Below are 17,500 nucleotides of genomic sequence, written 5' to 3'. Positions count from 1 at the left end.
ATTATTGAAAGGCCATGGACTTTCACAGGATAATTTCACATATTGATAAGTGATCATTTGTGTAGCCAGGAGACAAATTGAGTGGATGATGATGATAATCATAATAATAATAATAATAATAATAATAATAATAATAATAATAATAATAATAATAATTATTATTATTATCATTATTATTATTATTTATTACTCCGATTACTATTATCATTATCGTCAAAAGGACATGAACTTTCACTGGATAATTCTACGTATTTAAAAGTGATCAGATATATATATATATATATATATATATATATATATATATATATATATATATATATATATATATATATATATATATATATATATATATATATATATATATATATATATGAGAGGTCATAACAAAAGTATAAAAAGAGAAAGTAATTTACGAAGAGAAAATAATGATATACATAAATGAACAAAACTAAAAAAATTACAAAAGTATAAAAAAAGCATCCTAACGAAAGTGTAATAAGAGAAAACAATAAGGAAATAAATGAAAAAACCAAAAAGCATGGAAAAGTGTAAAAAAAAAGAAGAGAAAGTCGATAAAAAAATCAACACGTAAACTCCATACGATAATGAAATATATTAACAATAAAAAGTGATACATAAAAATTACTCAAATTAGCAATAAAAAGTGATAAATAAAAATTAATAAAAAAAGGTGACAAATTCACCGACAAATAACGACGCTCCTTTCAAAAACAATGCAAAAGTCAGAAGGCTCCAGGGAAGAACTCACGTGAGCAGGGAGCGGCGTCACAGAAGCTATGTTTCCGAGCGTCCAGGTGATATTCGGGTGAGGCCTCGAACCTGCGGTGGTGCAAGTGATCTCGTAGTCCCGCCCGACGCGGAGTCCCTTAGGGTGAGCTTCTAGTCTCGTAACGATTGGCCGCACTGTGGAATGGAAAGCAAGATTATTATTATTATTATTATTATTATTATTATTATTATTATTATTATTATTATTATTATTATTATTACTAGACTGTGGAATAGAAAATATTATTATTATAATAATAATTACAATTTCAGGATAAACTATAACGCTGCAAAGAAGCTTAAGTGTAAGGATTACTCAAGGTATATATTATACAAATGAATAAAACCATAAATTTTTATCATAAAACATGACTCATGGGGCTATGCACCTCGGACCAAGAAAAACTCAAAACAAGAGAACTCAGACCGTCAAAGAATTTTTTGTTCTAAGACAACTAAGAAAATAGTTTTGAGTTAAGACAACTCAGACCACAGTTCTTGTAAAATATCACTTTCATGTTATTTGCATTTCACAGTACTGATCCAAATTTAGCTATACTCATTTTTAACGCAATGGCAAGTCCTCTAATGGGATCATTTAAGGGAGAAATCTCAGATACAAAAAAATTACGTTTATGAAAAATTTGGTCACACATATTTGATTGTCCATAGGGAAGAATACACAGTTTCCCAGATTGCATTAATTAAAAATAAATTAGTTTTACACTTCATTTGTTTAATCAATTAATTTTTTTGTCTCATGCAGATTTTAATGAATTTGGTAGTTCAAAGGAATACTCTTGTCTATAACTATATCATAAAAAAACTTGTCATATTTCATATTTTTAATTAACTGTTTTTTTTTATTGTCTGATTCCGATTTTGATGAGTGGTAGTTCAGAACGTCATTCTTTCCTATAACTGGAAATAATTAACTATACAATTCAACATTCTGATCATTAATTTGATTAATTTATTAATCTATATAATAGGCTCATCTTTGAAGCGTGACATTGCTACTAAAGACACTACATGTTTGATTGCCTATGAAAATCAAATGCTTTGATAATTGATTCTTTGATGTTAGTAAACGTAAAGCCTATATATATATTTATATATATATATATATATATATATATATATATATATATATATATATATATATATATATATATAATATATATATATATATATATATATATATATATATATATATATATATATATATATATATATATATATATATATATACTTATACTTACATGTATGTATTTACATTATATAGTTTATTATATATATATATATATATATATATATATATATATATGTGTGTGTGTGTGTGTGTGTGTGTGTGTGTGTGTGTGTGTGTGTGTGTGTATTATGTGAGCACGCGCGTTTGTGAGTACAAAATACAAAAACATTTACCCCAACAGACAAAAAAATTATCAATAAACCATCCATATCAAGCCGAATAAAGAAAAACAAAAAAACAAAAAAACGCCATATTACCAATATCAGAATAATAAACGAGGGAATGTGAGTGTAAATTCTATTATTCAACCGCGTTCTCCTGTCTCGCCATTTTCGTCCGCTACCATAAGAAACCCTCTAGAATATTCTATTTAACTGCAATATTTCCGACGTCCTTCCAAGTTGCATAAGCAATACACAAGAGCGTCCTTCAAGTCATCATCACGAAGTAAGTAGATTTATTTCCCCCAACAGAATTGCCTGAAAAAATGGGCTTAATAAATGATAAATCGTGTCGCGTATCTGATCGATATCTTTTTACTGTGCTTTTCCAAATGGCTAGATGAAATATTAATCTAATAATTGCGCCTCGGCAGGGGATTTTATGTATATAAGGTAATTGATAGGCTACGGAGGGTCGCAGCTATTTGAGGGGAAGGGGATGGGGCTCGCAGCTTCATCCTGAATTATTTGAGGGAATTAAATGAGAGAAGTCAATATGCTATAAGTGTACGATTACTCCTACCTCTCTCTCTCTCTCCTCTCTCTCTCTCTCTCTCTCTCTCTCTCTCTCTCTCTCTCTCTCTCTCTCTCTATATATATATATATATATATATATATAAATGTATACATATAATATATATATATATATACTGTATATTACATATATATGTATACATACTAAACACATACATATACTATATATACACACTATATATATATATATATATATATATATATATATATATATATATATATATATATATGAATATATAATATATATATATAAAATATACATACATATACATATATATATACACACACATACATATACACACACACACATATAAAACATACAATCACTCACCACTCATAACCAAAACAGCGCGAGTAATCGCAGGCTCCATCGCCGAGATTTGAGACAAGGGAAACCGTAGTACTGTCGTGTTTGAACAGAGCTCGGGCAAATATTTATTCATCGAGGACGACAACAAGCGACGCAGCGCGATCAAAATTGCCCGAATGGGTAATGAAGGAATAAATTGATGATTTACGATCATCATATCCGCCGACTGTTACATTACGACGAATTTATATTCGGCGAATTTCCATCCGCCCTCTGACTCTAAACTGCTCTTGCATTCAATGCATTGGGGGATAAATTGTTCGCGTGTCATTTTGCATGCATGATGCATGACTGTACTAAAATTTGCATGTAAAATTTATATATTCTACATGGAAACTTTATTATCATTATTAATTATTATTATTATTATTATTATTATTATTATTATTACTATTATTATTATTATTATTATTATTATTATTATTATTATTATTATTATTATTATTATTATTATTATTATTATTATTATTATTATTCGCAAGATGAGCCCTATTCATATGCACAAGCCCACCACAGGGGCCATTGACTTGAAATTCAAACTTCCAAAGAATATGGTGTCCATTATTATTATTATTATTATTATTATTATTATTATTATTATTATTATTATTATTATTATTATTATTATTATTACTCGCAAGATGAGCCCTATTCACATGGAAAAAGCCCAAATGGGCAAATGAATTGAAACTCAGGCTTCCAAAGAATATGGCGTTCCTTTGAAATAAGCAACAGAAGTTATTATTACTATTATCATCATTCAGAAGATGGACTCTACTCATATAGAACAAACTCACCAAAGGTGTCAGTGACTTGAAATTCAAGCTTCCATGGAATATGGAGTTCACTTGAAAGAAGTAAAAGAAGTTATTATTATTATTATTATTATTATTATTATTATTATTATTATTATTATTATTATTACTATTATTATTATACAGAAGATGAGCCCTATTCAAATAGAACAAGCGCACCACAGGGGCCATTGAACTGACATTCAAGCTTCCAAAGAATGTGGCGTCATGACAAAACCGTACAATATTTGAAAGACATGGAAAATCTTTCTATATCTTTACTAAATAAGTGAGGAAACAATAACTTGAAAAGTTCTTGTTAAAATGAAGTTTATTTTTCAGTGTCATTTGAGTTTTGCAGAAAGTCAAATCGAGAGAAATGTTTAGTGTGTATGGAATGCCACGATTATTTACATTTTTAGTTTTCTGTAAAAGAAAACTACTGATATGGCGATTTGTCTGTCCGTCCGCACTTTCTCTCTCTGCCCTCAGGTCTTAAAAACTACTGAGGCTAGAGGGCTGCAAATTGGTATGTTGATCATCCACCCTCCAGTCATCCAACGTGCCAAATTGTAGCCCTTTAGCCTCAGTAGTTTTTAATTTATTAAATGTTTAAGTTATCCATAATCGTGAGTCTGGCAGTGGTTGGAAGCTTTATGGGCCGCGGTTCATACAGCATCATACGCTGTACAGAAAACTTGACTGCGCCGAAGAAACTTCGGTGCAATCTTTACTGATTTTATATATTTATTTACGTTTTGTGAACTGACACAACACACGCTTTGATGCTTTGCCTCACACCACACGAAGGGGTAGGGAGGAGAGGAAAGTGGGAGGGAGGAGAAGAAAGTGGGAGGGAGGAGAGGAAAGTGGGAGAGAAGGGGAAGGAAGGAGAGAAAAGTGGGAGAATCTGGAGAAACAGATAGAAGACTAAAAGAAGAAAAATAATACATAGGAAAGAAGAGAAGGAAAAATAACCAAGATAATTATGACGTAAAGTATAAACAAGACGAAGAGGAGAGAAGGAAAGACAGAGAATAACGAAGAACTAAGAGAAAGAAGACGAGAAAGGCCAGAAAATGGAAAGAAAAAGGAGGAAGCAAAACAGAACGAGGAAGAAGGAAGAAGGGAAAAAAAATGAGGCTCGCCCCCGGGGGATATCGCCCCCGTGATTAGATTATACACACGTCGCCTTGGGAATGATGAGGCGGGCCATCAATTTTGCAACATTGCAACGGAGATCCTCATTAACTATGCACAAGAATAGCATCGATTGGAAGCCCCGGCCGTTACGTCACTATGAACGGGGGAACGGTCTGAACGGGATGATGGCGCGTTCCGTCTCATTGCCGTTCGGAACGGCGGGTGGTCTTACCGAGTGAGAGTAAAAATGAAAAGGACAAATGCTTACGACGAGGTCAGTTTTTGATTGCGTTCAGATTGAGAGAGAGAGAGAGAGAGAGAGAGAGAGAGAGAGAGAGAGAGAGAGAGAGAGAGATTTCCAACTGTGACAAGTACACAGTTAATTACTTCAGAAAGCGTGGAAGACACGAACACACACATACACTTACATACATTAAGAGAGAGAGAGAGAGAGAGAGAGAGAGAGAGAGAGAGAGAGAGAGAGAGAGAGAGAGAGAGAGAGAGATTTTTCCAACTGTGGCAAGTATGCGGTAAATTACTTCAGAAAATGTGGAAGACACAAACACACACATATACTTACATACATTGAGAGAGAGAGAGAGAGAGAGAGAGAGAGAGAGTCCACATGACAAAATTGGCAGATATTTTCAAAAGGCAAAACTGAGAGAGAGAGAGAGAGAGAGAGAGAGAGAGAGAGAGAGAGAGAGAGAGAGAGAGAGAGAGAGAGAGAGAGAGAGAGAGAACTTGGCAGGCATTTGCATAAAAGGCAATACGATACCAACAAATGTGATATATATATACATTTTATATATTTATATTTATAAGATACAATCTTACTCTGAGCTGTGCTGGGGGGCAAAATAGTTTAGTGAAGAAATATACGATGATATATTATTAACACCCTCAGCGGGTGAATATTTTCCCTGCATAATATACGTCCAAGCTTCTTTCAGGTGCAGGATGTCTCTTTACGACGAGGAATTAAAGATGCGCTCTCTCTCTCTCTCTCTCTCTCTCTTTGTCGTTACAAGTCATACTGCCTCTGTGGAATTCACGAAGTTATATATATATATATATATATATATATATATATATATATATATATATATATATATATATATATATATATATATATATAAAAAGATACCTAAGAGTCTGCTATTTCGAATAAAATTTGGAATAAAAACTTGAGCGAGATTTGTATCATCTATCTTTTTTTCGTCTGGGAAACTCATCTAGCAAGAAAAACAATGCTGAAACAATTGAAGTTATACAACAGCTCTGTCCCCACAAGCAGAATACAAGTAAGATTATGATTCTAAGAAGATTTATATATTTATTTACTCTTGTCTGGATGCAAAAGCACCCGGCATAGCAGGGAGGAATGCCCGTGTGTGATATACAACACAGCAAACATTACATCTGATTATGCTTCGCATTTACAAAGCCCCTGGAACGTAAACACAGTTTGTAATTTCCCCTATGGGAAATCCAGAAATTCTAATGCACGGTAATGCTGCTATTTTACCCTGAAGATAATTTGGATGGCTGGGAAGTAAGACTTGCTAAGCACTGCTACAGATAAAGCACGAAGCAGTAAAAGCTTTTTCAGCTCAGGAAGAATTTGTGTGGCTTTAAAGAAAAAGGATTATAAAGAAAAGATTCCTGTGGCAATACAAAAAAGAAATATATTGAAAGGATTCCCATGGCTTTAAAGAATTATCAAAAATATAGCTAGGATTCCTGTGGCTTTAAAGAATTAAAGAAAAATTTAGAAAGGATCCCTGTGGCTTTTAAGAATTAAAGATAAATAAAGGATTCCTGTGGCTTTAAAGAAAAAAATAAAGGATTCCTGTGGCTTTACAGGGAAAAATAAGATTCCTGTGGCTTTAAAGAATTAAAGGAAAATAAAGCTAGGATCCCTGTGGCTTTAAAGAATGAAAGATAAATAAAGGAAGGATTCCTGTGGCTTTAAAGAAAAAAATAAAGGATTCCTGTAGCTTTAAAGAATTAAAGAAAAATAAAGAAAGGATTCCGTTGGCTTTAAAGAATTTAAAAATAAAGAAAGGATTCCAGTGGATTTAAACAATTAAAGAAAAATAAAGAAAGAATTCTTGTGGCTTTAAAGATACAGGATTGTATAAAAAGGACTCCTGTGGCTATAAGGAATTAAAAGGTAAAGGATTCCTGTGGCTTCAAAGAAAACAGATTATAAACAAAGGATTCCTGTAGCTTTAAAGAAAAAAAATAACGGGTTCCTGTGGCTTTAAATAGTTAAAGAAAAATAAATAAAGGATTCCTGTGGCTTTAAAAAACTGAAAGAATAGGGACTGTAAAGAAAGGAGTCCTGTGGCTTTAAAGAAAAAAAAAAAAAGAATTCCTGTGGCTTTAAATAATCAAAGAAAAATAAAGGGTTCCTGTGGCTTTAAAATACTGAAAAAATTAAAGATAGGCTTCCTGTGTCTTAAAAAAATTAACGATTAATAAAGGAAGGATTCGTATGGCTTTAAGAATTAAATAAAAATGAAGAAAATATTACTGTAGCTTTAAAGAATTAAAGATAAGTAAAGAAAGGATTCCTTTGGCTTTAAAGAATTAAATAATATTAAAGAAAGGATTCCTGTGGCTTTAAAGAATTAAATAAAGCTAAAGAAAGGATTCCTTTATTTTAAAGAATTAAACAAAAATAAATAAAGGATTGCTGTGGCTTTTAAGAATTAAAGATAAATAAAGAAAGGATTCCTGTGGCTTTAAAGAAATAAAGAAAAATAAATAAAGGATACCTGTGGTTTAAAAAAAATTAAAAAAAGGATTCCTGTGTTTCTTAAAAAAATTAAAGAAAAACAAAGAAAAGATTCTAGTGGCTCCAAAAAGAGATTTTAAATGAAGTTTTTTTAGCCCCTTTTAAAATTATTATGACTCAGTGCCAGAACCACCACTGAGTGCCTCCAGAGCTGACCCTGTTACGACGAATTACTTTAGCATAAATTTGCATGAGAAATGGTGGACGAAGTTCTTTGCGTCATCGCTCTGCCCTTTACAGGTATATATAATACTCGCAGTGTCACTGAAACTCTCGCAACTTAATTATTTAAAATTAATTGAGAGAGAGAGAGAGAGAGAGAGAGAGAGAGAGAGAGAGAGAGAGAGAGAGAGAGAGAGAGAGAGAGAGAGAGGATATTAGACTTATCAGTTTATGTACTAATATTTCTGTCTTAATTGGTATGTTACTGTGTATGTATCTATGTATGGATGCTCATGTGTATGCAAGACGTCACTATGGCATCAGCCCACCACACAGTCGATTAACTACCTGATACATAATTAACTCTTGAGGCACAATTGGATTTAGAGGCACGAGTGAAAGTTTTGTATAGCCAATATTATGTTTTCTAACAGGACTAAATAATCTCGCACAAGTGGGTATAACATTGAGTAATGTGTGTGTCTGTATGTATGTATGTATGTATATAAGTGTATGTATGTATGTGTATAAATGTGTATATGAAAGTATGTATATATATAGGTATATACTGTATATATACGTATATATAAAATATATATACATATATATATTTATGTGTGTATATCTATCTATATATATATATATATATATATATATATATATATATATATATATATATATATATATATATATATATATATATATATACATACATACATACATATACATATACAGTACATACAAATTTGCATTAAATACTGAAACGTCTAATCCAACAAGCATAAATAATTAAAATTACGGCATATATAATAATTTTAAAAAATTATCCAGCCCCATTTCACTTACAACTTAAGAGGGGAGGCTGCTGGCTACACAATGCGCGCGCGCGAGAGAGAGAGAGAGAGAGAGAGAGAGAGAAGAGGTGGAATTATGTTCTTAGCCAGCAAGATTAATTATTAATTTCCTCTTAATGAGAAAACAATGCAGCCCTTTCTATGCATCTAGGTAACTCTCACAAAGCGAGCTTACTAATGTTATTCAACTCGTGCTGACAATATAGAGCTCACACGAAAAGCCTCTTTGGCGTATGGAAATTCATGCTAAACAAAGAGACGGTACGTTGTAAAGGATAATAATAAAAAAAAGATATTACACTCTCTCGGATCATCTACTTACCACCATGGGGAAGTCAGAGTTATGGGGAGTTTTTAATATTCAATTAAGAGGGAAGTTGCACACGCAACCACACACACACTCACACAATAATCTAATAATCTAATAGCACCCACATCATTAGAATGTCTGGCAGAAATAACCAGGGTATAAAAATTGACATCATAAAAAGGCCTTGTTACCTTCATTATAAACTTAACGAATGTAATAATCGAATCCACGCTGTGTATATTTTGTTTTATAGTTAATGTGATATATATATGTACATATAAATATAAATGTATATACCTATATATATAAATATATATATATATATACATATATATATATATATATATATATTAAATAAGTACAATATTTGATAATTAAAATTATTAAACGTTGAAGATAATATAACTTCCCAAAGACAAACTATCCATATCTGCGGCGACTAGACGATACAAAACTCTACGGTAATCCCTACCCACATTTCATTTACTCAAGCACGGAAACTAAGCGTACAGAGAGAGAGGGTATTTATCTCACTTAATGAATTTAAAACCCGCTTTACCCTTATGCAAATAATGTTGGACACAACAAGCATCAGTAAAAACAATTTCATTTCATTTATGCGTTATATATCCTCTAGCACAGAAGCTTTACAAGAGATATACGTCAGAGGAAAAGGCTTAGAGGGTTCGTTAACAGCTCTCTCTCTCTCTCTCTCTCTCTCTCAATATATATATATATATATATATATATATATATATATATATATATATATATATATATATATATATATATATATATATACCAAGGGTTTAAGATCAAGAGCTAGTAAAGATTTAAAATGAGGATCAATAAGACCACCTTATTTCTCCGTCTATACTGCCTTTATTGTGATTAAGATGGCTTATTCATTTTGTGGACAGGTAAAACGCAATCTCTTCTTAACATACACACATGCACATATACACACGTATACACAAACACAGACGCACACACAGGATGGAAATTCACCCCCACATGCTATAACGAGGACCAGGAAGATCATTTTAGCAGTCCGTCTACACAGGCATTGTTGTATTTTTGTGATTAAGATGACTTCTTCATTTTGTGGACGGGTAAAACGAATTCATTTCGTCACACACAAACATACAAACATACATACATACGCACACGCAAACAAGATTGGAAATTCACCCTTACATGCTAAACTTCACGATACGAGCTGGTTACGTCATTATCTGATTTGCGTTCTTATCAAGATTATTCCCTGTCACGGAAGACTGTGTTTGACTACAACCGGAGTTGTGAATACAATCTTTGTTGTCATTGTTACTATTATTGCTGATGTTGGCGGTGGTATTGTTACGTCCTGACGACAATCTATGACGCAATATCATCTGAATTACGCTTAATGTCATATCAGGCATGTTTAACCTTTAAGTTCATTCAGTGATTTATGGAGAACCATGGTGAAAATATAAAAGTTATATTCAGCACACAAGTTATTCATGAGCGGTTTTATATGTATATTAATTAGTTCATATCTCGTTTTATTATGTTTATATTAATTTGTTTATACTTTGTTTTTATGCATATTAATTAGTTGATATTTATTCTTTTATGTTTATTAAATAGCTTATATTTCGTATCTTTAAAAATAATCCTATTACTGTATTAAACAAGTAAAAAATGCGCCGAAGTTTCTTCGGCGCAGTCTTGTTTTCTGTATAGCCGTTACAGCGTATAATCAAGGCCACCGAATATAGATCTATTTTTCGGTGGTCTCGGTATAATGCTGTATGAGCCGCGGCCCATGAAACTTTAACAATGGCCCGATGGTGGCCTGGCCTATATCGCTGCCAGAAGCACCATTGTGGCTAAATTTAACCTTAAATAGAATAAAAATCACTGAGGCTAGAGGACTGCAATTTGGTATGTTTGATGACTGCAGGGAGGATGATCAAAATACCAATTTGCATCCCTCTAGCCTTAGTAGTTTTTAAGATCTGAGGGCGGACAGAAAATGTGTGGACGGACAGAGAAAGCCGGAACGATAGTTTTCTTTTACAGAAAACTAAAAATGGCTGATTTTAGTCACGAAGTAGTCAGCTGATGAGATTTAAAATTTACCCTTTAAGACAAAAAACAATTCCTATTTAATCAAGTCAGGTACAACAGCGTTTTCATGAAAGGCATCCCGAAAAATACAATATACGAGAATGCCATAAACACCCTTTCCATTTCACGCATTGCAAACATGGTTCATGAGAGATATAATCCATGCAGTGAACTAGATTCAGTGTGTAATTCACTTACTACAACAATTTAATGCTCTCCCTCCTGATTCGACTGCCAATAATCTATAAACGAGAAACTGTAACCGTGTTCAATGTGCATTTTCAAAATGAGTTCCATATTTAGCCATGATATAATTTAGCGTATACATACTCACATACATACACGAATATATGGATGTATATGTGTATTTGTATGTTAACCTCATAATTTTCAAAGCTTATTACCACAAGTCTTGAATCTAGATACGAAATAAATGAAAAAAAGTTTTTCTCCTGCGTAAGATTCGAATATATATATATATATATATATATATATATATATATATATATATATATATATATATATATATATATAGATATACATACATACATATATATATATATATATATATATATATATATATATATATATATATACATACATATATATATATATATATATATATATATATATATATATATATATATATATATATATATATATATATATATATATATATATATATATATATATGTGTGTGTGTGTGTGTGTGTGTTTGTGTAGTATTCAATAACAAGTGTATATTATATATTCAATAATAATGTATATATATATATATATATATATATATATATATATATATATATATATATATATATATATATATATATATATATATATATATATATATATATATATATATATATATATATATATATATATATATATAAATGTACATATATATGGATATATAAAATATATATATTATATATATATGTATATATATACTGTGTGTATATATATATGAATCGAAACAAAAATAGCTACACATATTAATAAATGGCTCTCAAATTCCCAGCGGAATTTCACGCACTCCATTTTCCCCATCAAATGGACATCACTTTCATATTTTTCCGAACAACATTCACGAAAACCGTCTGGGGCGAAAAACAACATGCGCTTTAACACAGGACCCCCCGCCCCCCCCTAAAAAAATAATAATAATTCAAAAAATGAAAAGCAAAAGCGGCGGGAATGAATTCGTCTTTGGCAAATGCAACCGATTAACTCCTCAGCGAAGCCAGATGATAATAATATTTCCTAGTTTTGTTTCGTGATAGAAATGGAAAATAGAATTTAGGTCAAAGGCCAAGTGCTGGGACCTATGGTAAGGGCAATCAGCGCTGAAAGGGAAACTGACAGTAAAAAGTTGCACTATGAATCAATTGTTAGGAGAAGGTTGAGGAGAGTCAGATGAAAGAAAGAGAATATGAACGGAGGCACAGTAAAAGGAATGAAAGGGGGTGTAGCTAGGGGCCGAAGGGACGCCGCAAAGAACCTTTTCGATGATCCTAGAATCGGAGCTAAACAAAAATATCCTTTGATATCCTGACAAACGAAAAAAAATCCTTTGATACCTTGTGACAAATGAAAAAAATATCCTTTGATACATTGTGACAAATGAAAAAATCCTTTGATATACTGACAAATGAAAAAAAAAATCCTTTGATATTCCGTGACAAATGGAAAAGAATCCTTTAATATTCTACAGTATGACAAATGAGAAAAGTATCCTTTGATATCCTGTGACAAATGAAAAAAAAACACTTTTTGATATCCTGTGACAAATGAAAAAAAATAACCACCTTTGATATCCTATGAAAAATGAAAAAAATACCTATTAATATCCTGTGACAAATATAAAAAACTTCTGATATCCTGTTACAAATATAAAAAATAACTTTGATATCCTGTGACAAATATACAAAAATAACTATTGATATCCTGTGACAAATGAAACAAAAATCTTTTGATATCCTATTACAATAATAAAAAAATAACTATTGATATCCTATGACAGATATAAAAAATATCCTCTGACATCCTATGACAAATATAAAAAATATCCTCTGATATCCTATGACAAATATAAAAAATATCCTCTGATATCCTATGACAAATGAAAAAAAAAACCTGTTATATCCTATGACAAAAATAAAAAAAATATGAATATTACACATATTTATCAACCAGAGGTATCTCTCTCTTCCGTTGTTTGGTTCACTCGATTAAAAATCAAATTAAAAAAAATTGACAAATAAAAAAAAAAATTAGATAACCTCGGCATAACAGATGGGTCTGTTTATAGTCTAATCTGCATAATGCATCACGGTTCGACCATTATCTGATTAGGGCTTCCGGCCACCCCAAGGATCTCTGGAAAAGGGGGGAGGACTGAGTCTGGTGCATAAGGTCCAATGTATCTTTCATATTGGTAATGACAGCTGTTCTGATTTTTCATTATTATTATTATTATTATTATTATTATTATTATTATTATTATTATTATTATTATTATTACTGTAAAATTTATGAGACACTTATTATTATTTTTTTTGCAGAATCTATGACTTATGACTGAAACAAAATCTGTGACTGATGACAATAGTTATAGCTTATGACTGGAACAAAATTCTGAGACAAAATCTACGACTTATGATTGAAACAAAATCTATGACTGAAACTGGAACAAAATCTAAGACTCATGACTGAAACGAAATCTACGACTTATGACTGAAACAAAATCGATTACTTACGACTGAAACAAAGTCTGTGACTTGTGACTGAAACGAAATCTATGACTTATGACTGAAACAAAATCCATGACTTATGACTGAAACTGAAACAAAATCTAAGACTTATGACTGGACCGAAATCTATGACTTAAGACTGAAACAAAATCTATGACTTATGACTAAAACAAAATCTATGACTCATGACTAAAACAAAATCTATATATGACTTATGACTGAAACACAGAGAAACAAAATCTATGATTGAAACTGGAATAAAATCCATGACTTATGCCAAAAAAAAAAAACCTTGACTTATGACTGAACCAAAATCCAATAAGACTCATGACTGGAACAAAATCTATGACTTATGACTGAAAGACTTCCTGAAAAACTCCAAAACATAATAACTGAAGTGTCATCACTTCATGAGACAAAAAAAAATAAAAAAATAAAAAAAAACAGAATAAGCGATGATAAAGCAAGTTGCAATGTCTTATGTCACAGAATAACCCGGAGTGTGTCTCCTATAATCGATTCTCCAATATCCTTAGTAGTCCATATTTCTTGCCCGATATTCTCTGCTCCTGGGCTTCATGGAGAACACACACTTGGGCAGAGAGAGAGAGAGAGAGAGAGAGAGAGAGAGAGAGAGAGAGAGAGAGAGAGAGAGAGAGAGAGAGAGAGCCTCAGTACACCTTCAAGTACAGCCGATGGTCGCTTGAAGACAAACAATTCTGAGAGAGAGAGAGAGAGAGAGAGAGAGAGAGAGAGAGAGAGAGAGAGAGAGAGAGAGAGAGAGAGAGAGAGTATGCAATGTAGAGAAACTTTCAGCAAAAATATACTATCATACCTTTGAGAGAGAGAGAGAGAGAGAGAGAGAGAGAGAGAGAGAGAGAGAGAGAGAGAGAGAGAGAGAGAGAGAGAGAGAGAGAGAGAGCAAAAGTGCTTGCTTGTGTGTATTTAAGTTTGTGTGCAATGCAGAGAAACTTTCAGCAAAAATATACTTTCATACTTTTGCGTGTGTGTGAGAGAGAGAGAGAGAAAAAGAAAGAGAGAGAGAGAGATTAAATTTCAGGCTCATTCACAGCTGATTAATACGAGCGAACAAAAGAAGGCGTAGCACTGATATGAAAGAAATAAAAAAAAAGGGTTTGCCTTTGACACAGAAGCTCATTAACGAGTGAAACTATATTCTGATGTTATCGTTAGGGAGTAAATAAAAGCAATTGCTTCGTATGAATAGATAATGGAAGTCTCATCTCTGTGCAACGGCCGTTATCGATTCCATTCGCCATCCACCCAGCCTATCTCTCTCTCTCTCTCTCTCTCTCTCTCTCTCTCTCTCTCTCTCTCTCTCTCTCTCTCTCTCTCTCACAAACAAATGAATGCACACACAATATTATATAAATATTGCTTCTGTTTTAAAGTTTCCGGTATTTTGTGAAGTAGAATCAATCTCTCTCTCTCTCTCTCTCTCTCTCTCTCTCTCTCTCTCTCTCTCTCTCTCTCTCTCTCTCTCTGTGTGGTATAAGCAAAGGCAAAATGGAAGAAAAATTCTAACATTCCTCGATACACTGTAGAGAAGCTCTCTGTCTGTCTGTCTCTCTCTCTCTCTAGTAATAAAACGTTTATGCTATATTTACAGGAATTTTAGATTTGAAATCTCTCTCTCTCTCTCTCTCTCTCTCTCTCTCTCTCTCTCTCTCTCTCTCTCTCTCTCTCTCACACACACACACACACACACACACGCACACTATTATATTGGTTGGCTTTAAAATTTCTAACATTTCGTAAAGTGGAATATCTCTCTCTCTCTATAACATAAATACACACCCACTATTATTACACTGGTTTACCTCTCTCTCTCTCTCTCTCTCTCTCTCTCTCTCTCTCTCTCTCTCTCTCTCTCTCTTGGGGTTTACTGCACCTGACAGGTAACATAGATTTTCTCAGGCTAGAGGTATACATAGGATTTACCCCACTTACTATGTAAAGATATATATATATATATATATATATATATATATATATATATATATATATATATATATATATATATATATATATATATATATATATATATATATATATTACTACAACTAGATCCTATCTCTTTTAGGCTTAGAATTAGAATGACAGCGACCATAACAATTCAGCCAAGAGACATATATATGTTAGGCGAGTTCGATATTGCCGTGTCTATTCTCATAAATAAATTCAGGTTCTGTGCCGAAGGTCGAAATTAACTCTCTCTCTCTCTCTCTCTCTCTCTTTTTAATAAATAATAGAAATGCTTATGCTATATTGACAGGTATATTATTAGATTTGAAATACCCGCCTTCTCTCTCTCAGTAATAAAAAATTTACGCTATATTTACAGGTATAATATTTGGAGATGTGAAATCTCTCTCTCTCAGTAATAGAAAATTTATGCTATATTTACAGGTATGATATTTGGAGATGTGAAATCTCTCTCTCTCTCTCTCTCTCTCTCTCTCTCTCTCTCTCTCAGTAAAAACGTTTATGCTATATTTACAGGTATATTAGAAAATATGAAATCTCTCTCTTTCTCTCTCTCAGTAAAAAAAAGTTTTGCTATATTTACAGATATATTGGAAAATATGAAATTTCTCTCTCTCTCTCTCTCTCTCTCTCTCTCTCTCTCTCTCTCTCTCTCTCTCTCTCTCTCTCTCTCTCTCTCTCTCTCTCCTGCTTATATCTGTCCTTCCTTTTTAACTTACCATTCCTCTTCAAACCTCCCTTTCTCATCGGCAAAGTCTTTTTTTTATCGCAAAGTCTTTAAAGTCTTTTTTTCTTTTGCTTTTCTAATACGTCTTAACGTCTATTATACACCGTCTATTTGCAACCCTCTTTCATCGCCAAAGTCTTCTTTTTAGCCCTATTTTTTTTTTTAGCCTTGGCACTATATTTTACCATCTATTATACGCCCACTATTTCCAACCCTTCCTTTGGCAAAGCAACGCGTCGATTATACCTTTGTCAGCCAAAGCTTTTGAGCGGAGGTCGCGTTTAGAAAGCGTATTCTCGCGCCAGGCGTCAATATGCCTTTGTTGTGAGCGGACGGAAAGTGTAAATTCAAGTCCCGAGGTGATTGTTGTGTGTGGCCCTGGTCCATCATTATTCGGGGATCAGAGGGCACAGTCAGTCTGTCAGTCTCTCTCTCTCTATTTATTTTTCTCGCTCTGATAATCATTAAACATGCCTCAGCAATATTTAGGAATTGTGAAGAGTTGTAAAATTCTCTCTCTCTCTCTCTCTCTCTCTCTCTCTCTCTCTCTCTCTCTCTCTCTCTATATATATATATATATATATATATATATATATATATATATATATATATATATATATATATATATATATATATATATATATATATATATATATATATATATATATA

General features: G+C 32.2%; 1 protein-coding gene across 1 annotated transcript in view; it reads right to left on the bottom strand.

Annotated features, from left to right (window-relative positions):
- Positions 1 to 17,500, bottom strand: part of LOC136831164 (nephrin-like) — a 337,951-nt gene that overhangs the window by 156,307 nt on the left and 164,144 nt on the right. The window contains exon 6 of the mRNA XM_067091120.1: positions 770 to 924. Within this exon, the coding sequence (XP_066947221.1) occupies positions 770 to 924 (155 nt within the window). The remainder of the gene's footprint in view (positions 1 to 769; positions 925 to 17,500) is intronic.

The sequence above is a fragment of the Macrobrachium rosenbergii genome, chromosome 48, assembly GCF_040412425.1.
Source record: "Macrobrachium rosenbergii isolate ZJJX-2024 chromosome 48, ASM4041242v1, whole genome shotgun sequence".
NCBI classification, from domain to species: Eukaryota; Metazoa; Arthropoda; class Malacostraca; order Decapoda; family Palaemonidae; genus Macrobrachium; species Macrobrachium rosenbergii.
Note: the sequence above shows the minus strand (reverse complement) of the source record. Positions and strands in the feature narration are given on the sequence as shown.